The sequence below is a fragment of the Salminus brasiliensis genome, chromosome 22, assembly GCF_030463535.1.
Source record: "Salminus brasiliensis chromosome 22, fSalBra1.hap2, whole genome shotgun sequence".
Lineage (NCBI taxonomy): Eukaryota > Metazoa > Chordata > Actinopteri > Characiformes > Bryconidae > Salminus > Salminus brasiliensis.
In genome coordinates this window covers 2,632,325-2,644,295 of record NC_132899.1, presented here as the reverse complement: position 1 = coordinate 2,644,295, position 11,971 = coordinate 2,632,325, and the positions used below count along the sequence as shown (strand labels likewise).

The window sequence follows — 11,971 nt, the reverse complement described above, 5'->3', positions numbered from 1 at the left end:
GAAATTACTTGTGTTCGTTTTGGGGAAAAGTCCCAATAAAAAGTCATCCTTTCAGTCTCGCTGACCAGGTTGCACTACAAGATTCCACTGAGACTCAATAGAGAGTCAAATAAAACAAAAATCTGTGCCTCTCGCATACTATTCCATTCTCTCGTTCAACCGTCAACTCCAGCTGCCCCAATATCTCCAGACATTAGAGCTGACCTACCAAGAACTAGGGCTAAAGCCAGGGTAAAAAACTGAACTCCCCCTATCACTATATCACAATGCCCCCCAACACTAGGAGGGTAAAGACTTGCACATGCCTCTTTTTCAAAGGGCAAGACAGACAGCTCCCCAGCTCCGATCCAGCAGTTAACGGACCAGCTGTGCTGACCAACCCCACGCCTGGAGTGATGTACATTTATGGCATTTAGCTTACGCTCTTATCCAGAGCAACTTACAAGGTTGCTCGTATTACAGAGGAGGGCCAATGTAGTATTAGGAGTCTTGCTCAAGGACTCTTATTAGTGTAGGGCAGCGTAGTCACCCAGACCGGGAATTGAAGTTGTCCGGGAATAGTAGTGTTATCTGTTGTACCACACCAACCACATGTGGGGAGGAAGTGCCGTCAATCCGCCCCCCGAGAAAGCAAGGCCAGTTGTGCTCTCTTTGGCTGCTGATGGCAAGCAACACGATCCGGGATAGGAAAACATTGGGTATTTCAAAAAGGTGGTGTTGATGGGTCTCCAGCATCTGTACTGTAAATGCTGTATATGGTAGACAGGGACAAATCCACTTTTTTTAAGGGTTTAAGACAAATGGTCCTTGTTTAGGAGTCTCTGGAACCAGGATTGGATGGCTGAGTGCTTGTTGCTGGTGATGTGGGATCGTTAAATTAGTGAAGGAAACTCGTGGACCTTCAGTCTTGAAGACAAGACAAACCTTCATAAAAAAAAAAAAAGGTATTTCCATCCGAGACATCGCGCCCAACTTTCAACTGCCCCAAAATCCCCAATGACTAAAGATGCACTCCATTACCCCAGTAGTTCCATGTGAAGTGGACATATTGGACAAGTAAGAGTCCAAACCATTCGGAGACTGCTCAGTTGCCAGGGAACTGCAGAGTGCGTAGGAAGTAGCGAGTAACGGTTTATCACAGTAAAGTTTACTCTTCTGTTTCGGGGGGTTAAAACAGCTGGTGTGTTAGCTGGGAGCACCGTGAGCAATACAAGACAAGGTGGTAAGCATTACACAACGCTGCTGTGTGTCCACAATAAACCATATTTCCTCTTATATCACATACACAATATGATACGACACATGGCTGCAGTTCATGAGTTCGCTGGTAACTTCAGAAAAAGCTGAGGCGCAGTCGAAGGGAAGGCACCGCCTGGGGATCCTGTTGAACAGAATGCAGGGACGCCATAAGGGGACATTGGGACAGTTGTAAGGAGCCCTAAAGTATGTACTAATTGAGTATTGTGACAGATTTGTTGGAGGTATGTGCCCAATCTAATCTCATCTTTTTATGTGGCCCAAAATCCCTGGCTGCACCCTTGGCTAGACTACTAAGAAATGCTGGGCTAAACGGCTTACACTTTGGTTGGTCATCGTGGTCATTGTACATCCTTTTCAGTGGGTGCACATGCCATGTTTGGTCTCATTTTGCCTACATGAAGCCACACTGAGCCAACTGGCTAACTGGGAACCGGCCAAAACCCACACTTCCCTGGGAAGAAGAGTGAAGAGTTGAAGAGTCCTTTCTGTCGTAGATGGCTTATTGGCATACCGGCAACAAGCATGAGGGCTGTACAAAGTCTGCCTCACCCATGCCCGATAAGAAACTGGCTTACTAAGATGACCATGGCCAGTTTTGCTGTGGGTCAGTGGGTCACAAAAAGTGGGTGTTGACTCTCCAGCATCCCCAGAGTAAATGTTTAATGGTGGACACAAATGGTTGACAAGTAAATTCAAGATCTGGATGATTGAATGGTCCTGATGGTCAGAACACATCACCCATCCAAGGTGGACTCTCTTACACAGAAAGGGAATCTTGGCTGATGCTCTGTGGCCAGCTTTCAGTGTTCAAGACAAACCCCCCAAAAAAAGGCTTTGCGTAGTGTGAGACTCGGTGGCTTACTGGGAAAAGCCTTGCCTCTGATTCATGAGGTTGCTGGTTCAAATCTGGCCTTGTCTCTCCTGTGGTTGAAGTGAGGTGGTGATGGTGATGGTGGTGGTACTGGAAGAAGGTTGGATTAGTGATGGGCAAGATAAGTAGTGGTCTTCCTTACAGAGGAAAGACCAAAAAAGGGGTGTTAGTTTATTTTCACACTGCCCTTTTGTAAATAAACTAAGTTGAACCTCTGGTTTGAGGCTCCATAACCCCTTTACTTCCTCTCACCAGGGACCCAGGGGGGGAAGCCCTGTTTGTTTCCCCCCCTTTTTTTTGTCAGGTATCTCCCTTCAGCCTTCCTCACACCTTGTGAGCCTCTCACTTTCTCGCAACCACCATGTTGAGACCCTGGTCGGGATTTGAACCGACAACCTCTTGATCTTAGAGGCGTAGCATCTACCGGTGAGCCACAGGATCTCAAGGATGACGGGTGGCAGGTGGACATTTGTCTCTTAGATCTCCAGATTAAAGACATAAAGAGGATATAACTACTGGTGGATTTGAACTCACAACCTTCGGCAGGCAAACGCATTGATTCTACCAGTGAGCCACTTGAGCTACAAAGTCCCATGCTTTTTTTTTGGACATTTGGCATTTGTGTTGTGAGCAGCCTCTTCATCAACAATGATTTTTAAATACTACAGGGTTACAGAGGCGTTCCTAGACTCTAGAATTTGGAGGGGCACCGCTGTACCCCACTGTTTGCCTAATAATATTACTAGTTATTATTATTAGAATTTATATAATTCATATAATTAATATTAATAAATATAGTACTGTTTCAAACCCTCCTGAATGATCTCCTACTTGTGAAATTGTGATTTTGTCTTTGCATCATTGGTAGACTTGATAACCCAGGCTTTCACAACGAGCAGTTTACTGTTATATTGGCGATATCACGACTCTCATTTTACAAGCTTGTGTTATCAATGCCCCCCATTTACCAGCTAGCATAAATATCGCCTATGCTAACGGAACTGATGCCTTTGCTTCAGTGGTCTAATCCGTATGGGTGGTATGTTATATGGTTATAAGAGGTCTTAACCAAAACATACAGCTATGAGCTATCATTGGTTTGTCTGTTGAGTGTGTGACTTTTATTCTGTATGTTATTAAGAGTGACCAGGAACATTCAGATTCAAATCCAAATCCAAGGTGGGGGGCAACAGGTCTTAAAAAGAGCTTAGATTATTAGAATCCATCCATCCAGCCCTCTTCCTGTCTGCTTTCTTCTGGTTTAGGGTCATGGTGGGTCCTAGAATCATAGGGCGCAAGGCAGAAATCCCCATACATTGGTGCCAGTGCATCGCAGGGAACCACAAAAACATTTACACACTCCCACCTAGGGGCTATTTAGCATGGCCAATTCACCTACCATGTGTGTTTTTTGAGAGGATGGAAGAAATCAAAGTACTCAAAGAAAACCTTTCACAGACTGTAACCCACAACCACAGGCCCCACTTTGAGTCTTCCCTCTGAAGGCCTGGGATCATACCTCCCCTCCTTAGGTCACATGAGCATCTGACATTTCACTGCCATACACCATCATAAGCTGGAGGTCCTGATCAAGGGTTCAACCAATAACCATCTCACCAGTGAGCCACAGAACCTGGACAAATACTGTAGCCCAACAAAGACTTGAGCTGATGACATTTACATTTACATTTAAGGCATTAAGCAGACGCTCTTCTCCAGAGCGACTTACAAAAGTGCTTTGCTATTTACCCAAGAAAAACCTCAGCTAGTTTGAAAAGGCTAAAAATTCAAAGCTCCTCTAATCTTAGATTCTACTAAACAAAAGTCAATATGGAGACCATAGTACTCTTCTCTTCGCCTGAGTACTCTCAGAAGAGGAGGGTCTTCAGTCTGGGTTTGAGGACAGTGAGCATTGGACTCTGCTGTTCGGACACCGAGGGGAAGTTCGTTCCCTTCGTCTGGACGCTTGTCTTCCGTGGATCTTAAAAGATGGCGGGTCGAGCTGAGCCGTACTTGAAGCTGGAAGGGCTCTTGGTGCAGATTGGCTTTTGACCATCGCCATCAAGTACAGAGGGGCTGGCTGGTCCAGTCTTGGCTTTGTAGGCCAGAGTCAGGGGTTTGAATCTGATGAACTGGGCAGCAGCTACAGGAAGCCAGTGAAGAGAGAACGCAGCAGTGGAGGAGGAGCTGAACATGGCTGAACCTAGAAATGTTGAAGACGACCCGACCCGTGCCGCTGTGTTCTGGAACAGCTGCAGGAGTCTGATGGTGAGCAGAGGGAGACCAGCCTGAAGAGAACTGCAGTGGTCAAGTCTTGAAGTGACGAGAGACTGAAAATCTGAGCGCCTGGGCGACTCTCTAGAGAGGAAGGATGTTGTACAGGAGAAATCTGATGACCTCCTGATCTGAGATACATCCTCTAAAGGTACCACAGATCATAACGACTTGTGTTTCTACTCTGTGTTTTTGGGAATCGCAAACCAGGGTCACCTGAGGAAGAGATGATTGACCAGAACAACTTCAAAACATCTTAAAGAATAAAAATAAAGGGTCACAAAATATCAACTTTCTTCCCACATTCCCAGAGAAGACTTGCAGAATACACACCTCTTGAAGCAGTACAGACCAGAATAGGTTCCTCACATGATTAAACCTAGAAAGTGCGTCTATACGTTACAGCACCTCTATTTAATTATCGGGACCGTGTTGCAAGCATGCTGAACCTGAGAGTGTGTGTAACTAATATTAGCATTTGTTTGCAACTTCACACCACACACTCCTCTGCACATGTCTGAGGTCTGAGAAGATGGTGTATGAGTATAGAAGGGGTCTAAACAGATGGGGAGGAGGTGGGGTGCAAAAACTGAGAAAGCAGTTGAATGAAATGAAAGGCAGATATGTAAATGAATATGCAAATAGTTTAGAAAACAGGTGGAAGATATAATATATATAATATAAAAATAAATAAATAAATAAAAATAGGTGTGAATGAGCATCATGGGAACTGTAGGAAAAGCTAATGTCCACAATTTAAATATCTGGAGATCTGAAATGTAATTTTCCTGCGAGGAAAATGTTCAACCCCCCCACACACACTTATTACTCCATCAAATGTGTAGAATCAGACTCAGGAGCAGAAGATCAGCTGCAGATGATCAGAACATGGTTGGAGAGGATTATTCTGGAGGAGTCTGGAGTCTGATTTAAACCTCAGATGTTTAGTCTGGTCTGATCTTGATTGATGGTTGAACTGAGAGGTGAAGAAGATCACCTGATCAAAGTCAAACACCTGGACCAGAGTTTCTCAACCCTGGTCCTGGAGGCACCCTGTCCTACACATTTTAGTGGACTTTCTGCTGTGGTACGATCTCTGTAACTCTGAAAGGGACTGGGATGGCAGGGTGCCTCCAGGACCAGGGTTGAGAAACTCTGGTCCAGGTGTTTGACTTTGATGTCTTTTGATGATTTACCTGCTACCCTGATGAGATTTAAGGATCGTTGGGAACTTCTTCTTTACTCATCTTGAGGTTCTGTTCTGAGCTCGGGCTGATCTTGCTAGGGTGGTCTGATCCGGTCATGTTGGTCAGCTGTTCCTCTTGTAGATGATTTAGTGGAACAGTAGAACAGTGTCTGATCTCTAACTGTTCTGAGATCTTCTAAAACCCCTTCCCAGACTCCTCTACAACATCTCCACCCTTCTTTCTGAAGGCCTCAGAGAGCTCTCTGGATCTGACGCTGTGCTTTGGGTTTACGTTGGAAACACGGAACAGCACAACTACAGGAGCGTAAGGAGAAGAGAACTGGAGAACCTTTATTTGACACAGAGTGACGTTAACAACAAGGTGCCACTAGGCTTCAGTTATGAGAGACATCTACTCAGCTTTATGAATCATAATAATGATTATACTAATAAATAATGTACTATAGCCTTAATCAAACACTACCTACTACAAACCTGACAAAAGGTAACTGCCAGAGATGGTGTGTGTGTGTGTGTATGTGTGTGTGTTTTAACAGATTAGCCATAACATTAAAACCTCCTGCCTAATGTAGTGTGACCCCTAGTGACCCCTTGACCTGGCATGGACTCCACAAGACCTCGGAAGGTGTCCTGTGGTAGCTAAACACCTTAAGACCTGTGTTGTGAGGTGAGGCATCCATGAGCATCAGTAAGTCTTGGGCACCCATGACCCTGTTGCCCTTTGGTAGGCACTGACCACTGCATACCACTGGAACGCCCCACAAGACCTGCTTGCTGATGTTCTGGAGATGTTCTGACCCAGTCATTGTCGAGAACATTACAGTTTGGTTCTTGTCAAAGTGTCTCAGATTACCCAGATAATCATTGTTATTTACTTCAGCTGGCAGTGGTTTTAATGTTTTGGCTGATGTGTGTATATGGCACTGCAGACAGTCTCTGTAGATGGTTAAACCCTTTAAATTGGTCATACACTATATGTCCAAAAGTTTGTGGACACCCCTTCTAATAAATATACACCCCGCTACTTTAAGTTCCACCCATTGCTGACACAGATGTGCAAATGCACACACAGTTTATCTAGTCCCTGTAGAGAAGAAATACTGCCAATAGAATAGGACTCTCTGGAGCAGATTAACATCATGACCCTATTAGCTCCATGCTGCCTAATAATGCCAGGCGTGGGCTAGAGGGGTATAAAGCCCCCCAGCATTGAGGAGCTGTGGAGCAGTGGAAGAACTGTGTTCTCTGGAATGATGGTGGTGGAGCTCCATCCAGTACTTTTGGGATGAGGTGGGGACCAATCATCCAACATCCTGACCTCTCTAACACTCTTGTCGCTTAATGCAATCAAATCCTCACTGCAAAAGCCTTTTTCCCTGGACAGTAGAGACAGTTACTGATACAGAAGAAATTATAAGTGAGTGGGTGTCCCAATACTTTTGTCCATATAGTGCTTCTGTAGATACTAGCATGTGCTATATAGTGTACTTTAGGTTACTGTAGTACACATAGGAAGAGTTCCACTACAAATTCTATCCTAATCCCTGAGTATGTGTGTGTGTGTGTGTGTGTGTGTGTGTGTGTGTGTGTTGGTGCCTAGCGGCTATGTTCACGCTGAAGAGCCGAATCTTCACTGATGTTCTGACTATCATCTTGACGAATCTGCAGGACTTCAGCCTCTCCGATGTGCTCTGCAAAACACACACACACACACACACACACACACACACACAGCATCATTAGTTGTTTTTGTGTGCAAGTGATGATTACGTAGATACACATACATACAGGTACAGTCCTGATGAGCATCTAATAGAAGATGCAGGAAGGTATCTGGACAGCCTACTGGTTTACTGGTTAACAGGGAAGCAGAACCTGATGGGATCAGTTAGATGGGCACTCCTGCTGAGCACCTCCATCATGACCTCATTAGTGTGAGCTTTCTTCTGAAACAGTAGATCGGTAGGGTGAACTGACAGACCTTATTTTCTTCACTTCACAGAAAACACAAGAACATGTTGATCATGTCCGAAGCTGCTTTTCTGCGGCTCTGAAAATTCTAACACTTTTGGAGACTGGATTTATTTTGGAGGCTCTGGATTTTTAGCTGCGACGTCTCTGGAGGCAACAGGGAGGTTTTGTGCTCGTTCTCTGGGGAACAGGATTAAAGAGGCACGGTATTAGTATCAGACGTTAGATCCGTGGCCTCTTGTGGCCGCCTGGGTTCGGCAAAAGCTAAGGGTTTTTTTTAGACTGTTGTAACCTTTCTCTCGCTACTGCAGCTCTACCGACAGTACAGACTGAGCTCAGCTCAGCTCAGGAGTCTGAATGTAGGATAGAAGTTAAGCTTAATGTTATTAGAGCTTCATACTGGATATTAACGCTATTAGAGCTTCATACTGGATATTAACGCTATTAGAGCTTCATACTGGATATTGATGTTATTAGAGCTTCATACTGGATATTAATGATATTAAAACTTCATACTGGATATTAATGTTATTAAAGCTTCATACTGGATATTAATGTTATTACAGCTTCATACTGGATATTAATGTTATTAGAGCTTCATACTGGATATTAATGGTATTAGAGCTTCATACTGGATATTAATGTTATTACAGCTTCATACTGGATATTAATGCTATTAGAGCTTCATACTGGATATTGATGTTATTAGAGCTTCATACTGGATATTAATGCTATTAGAGCTTCATACTGGATATTAATGATATTAAAACTTCATACTGGATATTAATATTATTAGAGCTTCATACTGGATATTAATGTTATTACAGCTTCATACTGGATATTAATGTTATTAGAGCTTCATACTGGATATTAATGCTATTAGAGCTTCATACTGGATATTAATGATATTAAAACTTCATACTGGATATTAATGTTATTAGAGCTTCATACTGGATATTGATGTTATTAGAGCTTCATACTGGATATTAATGCTATTAGAGCTTCATACTGGATATTAATGATATTAAAACTTCATACTGGATATTAATGTTATTAAAACTTCATACTGGATATTAATGCTATTAGAGCTTCATACTGGATATTAATGTTATTAGAGCTTCATACTGGATATTAATGTTATTAGAACTTCATACTGGATATTAATGCTATTAGAGCTTCATACTGGATATTAATGTTATTAAAGCTTCATACTGTATATTAATGTTATTAGAGATTCATACTGGATATTATTGTTATTAAAGCTTCATACTGGATATTAATGTTATTAGAGATTCATACTGGATATTATTGTTATTAGAGCTTCATACTGGATATTAATGATATTAGAACTTCATACTGGATATTAATGCTATTAGAGCTTCATACTGGATATTAATGTTATTAAAGCTTCATACTGGATATTAATGTTATTAGAGATTCATACTGGATATTATTGTTATTAAAGCTTCATACTGGATATTAATGTTATTAGAGATTCATACTGGATATTAATGTTATTAGAGATTCATACTGGATATTATTGTTATTAGAGCTTCATACTGGATATTAATGCTATTAGAACTTCTTCATACTGGATATTATTGTTAATAGAGCTTCATACTGGATATTACATTCAGACATTAAGGAAGCTAGAATTGACTCAAAGGATGGTCTTACAGTGCGACCATGGTTTAACGGTGTCGTACAGGACGAAAGGTCCTCACAAATGACACAAACACAGCATTACATCAGTCGCCGCTGCCTGTGCAGGACACACATCCTATACTGGACTGTAGTTGTACAAATGGAAACAGCGTTACCTGGTTTCTCTTCAAGCACCTCCTGAGCAGAGGACAACCTAAAAAACAGAGACAATAATAATAAATAGGAAGCATTAATTATTGAATTCCATACTAAATAAGTAATAGAAGATCATGAATAATTCATAGTGTATATCATCTCAGTCATCAAGCTAAAACAATTATAGCAATTATAGTAGTTACTGATTAATTTACAGAATAATTAAAGTAAATACTGAACATTCATAGAAATTACTGAATAATTCACAGGTCAGACATTAAATATTGGATATTAATGTTATTAGAACCTTATACTGGATATTAATGTTATTAGAGCTTCATACTGGATATTGATGCTATTAGAGCTTCATACTGGATATTAATGTTATTAGAGATTCATACTGGATATTAATGTCATTAGAGCTTCATACTGGATATTAATGCTATTAGAGCTTCATACTGGATATTAATGCTATTAGACCTTCATACTGGATATTAATGTCATTAGAACTTCATACTGGATATTAATGTCATTAGAACTTCATACTGGATATTAATGTTAGTTAGAACTTCATACTGGATATTAATGATATTAGAGCTTCATACTGGATATTAATGTCATTAGAACGTCATACTGGATATTAATGTTATTACAGCTTCATACTGGATATTAATGTTATTACAGCTTCATACTGGATATTAATGCTATTAGAGCTTCATACTGGATATTAATGATATTAAAACTTCATACTGGATATTAATGTTATTAGAGCTTCATACTGGATATTAATGCTATTAGAGCTTCATACTGGATATTAATGATATTAAAACTTCATACTGGATATTAATGTTATTAGAGCTTCATACTGGATATTAATGCTATTAGAGCTTCATACTGGATATTAATGTTATTAAAACTTCATACTGGATATTAATGCTATTAGAGCTTCATACTGGATATTAATGTTATTAGAGCTTCATACTGGATATTAATGCTATTAGAGCTTCATACTGGATATTAATGTTATTACAGCTTCATACTGGATATTAATGTTATTAGAGCTTCATACCTGGATATTAATGCTATTAGAGCTTCATACTGGATATTAATGCTATTAGAGCTTATACTGTATATTGATGCTATTAGAGCTTCATACTGGATATTAATGTTATTAGAGATTCATACTGGATATTAATGTTATTAGAGCTTCATACTGGATATTAATGTTATTAGAAATTCATACTGGATATTAATGATATTGGAGCTTCATACTGGATATTAATGTTATTAGAAATTCATACTGGATATTAATGCTATTAGAGCTTCATTGCAGATGTTTTTACACTTTTATGAATTACTGAGTTCTGTAAACATCTGTAGAAAGGAGTTATAAGGCTGACCTCTTGAGTCGGCGTTTGCGGCGGGACTGTGCTGTAGGTGGGTTATGGGTTCTCTGTTCAGTATGAGCTGTGAAGGGAGGCTGCTGCTGGTTGACGTTGGGTGAATCAATCATGGCCTGCTGGAGCAGCCCCAGAACCAGCTCCTTCTCTATACACACACACACACACACACACAGACAATACAAGGTTTCTCTTCATTCAGTCTTGCCTCATAGCTGCTGTTACCTCCCCTACGTCTGTTACAGTGTGTATTGATCGAGGCTGGTGTTTGTGAATCTGCTGTAGGGCGACTGTTTGCCGGTTCTCTCCGACAACTTTGATTTGCTAAGTTTAAACACATTCAGCTTATGCATTCTCCATGAGATGCCGTTTGATCTCCTGTCCTACTGTTCTACTGCTGTATGCGGCTTAAGCAGGTTGACATCGATCAGATTATGCAATATTTATCCAATTTAGCTCTGAAAGGCCCCTGGATGCAGCTGTAAGGCGATGGTTCGGTGAAACATCACTGAAGGCATGTTTGGTTTCTGAAGTTCGCTTTAGTTTTACTCTGGAGCTGCGAGGCTAATGGAGGCTTTTACCCCGTGGATGTCCAACAAATTGGCTGCTACTATTGCTTTTAGCTCTGCTCTGTACCCGTCAGCACCCACACCCCCACCCCCCTCCCCTCTCCTCCGGCCCTCATCCCATTTAGTCCATGTTTACAGATAACTGTGGGTCATACAGCATCAGAAACCACACACATACACACCAATCAGCCGTAACATTAGGACCACTGCCAGGTGAAGGGAACAACACTAATAATCTGGCTCCTGTCAAGGGGTGGATGTGAACAGTCAGGTCTTGAAGGTGAGGAAAAATGAGACACTTTGACAAGAACCACAATGATTTGAGGTTCTAGACAATGACTGGGTCAGAACATCTCCACCAGAACATCAGCAGGCAGGTCTTGTGGGGTGTTCCTGGGGTACGCAGTGGTCAGCACCTACCAAAAGTGCTCCAAGGAAGGACAACCGGTGAACCAGCAACAGGACTTATTGATGCTCATGGAGGCCCCACCCACCTCACATCTTACAGGACTATTAGGACGTTAGTCTAAGTGCTTCACAGACCACAGCAGGACACCTTTAGAGGTCTTGTGGAGTCCATGCCTTAAGGAACATTTAAGGGTTCTTCAATTTGAAACTG

General features: G+C 41.6%; 1 protein-coding gene across 2 annotated transcripts in view; it reads right to left on the bottom strand.

Annotated features, from left to right (window-relative positions):
- Positions 1-5,921: 5,921 nt before the first annotated feature.
- The window catches only part of tbata (thymus, brain and testes associated), a 21,696-nt gene continuing 15,646 nt past the window's right edge, over positions 5,922-11,971 (bottom strand). For both annotated transcript variants that reach the window (XM_072667500.1, XM_072667501.1), the window contains exons 7-9: positions 10,784-10,931; positions 9,404-9,441; positions 5,922-7,303 (exon numbers count right to left, since the gene is read on the bottom strand). In XM_072667500.1, the coding sequence (XP_072523601.1) occupies positions 7,209-7,303; positions 9,404-9,441; positions 10,784-10,931 (281 nt within the window). In that variant the 3' untranslated portion in view covers positions 5,922-7,208. The remainder of the gene's footprint in view (positions 7,304-9,403; positions 9,442-10,783; positions 10,932-11,971) is intronic.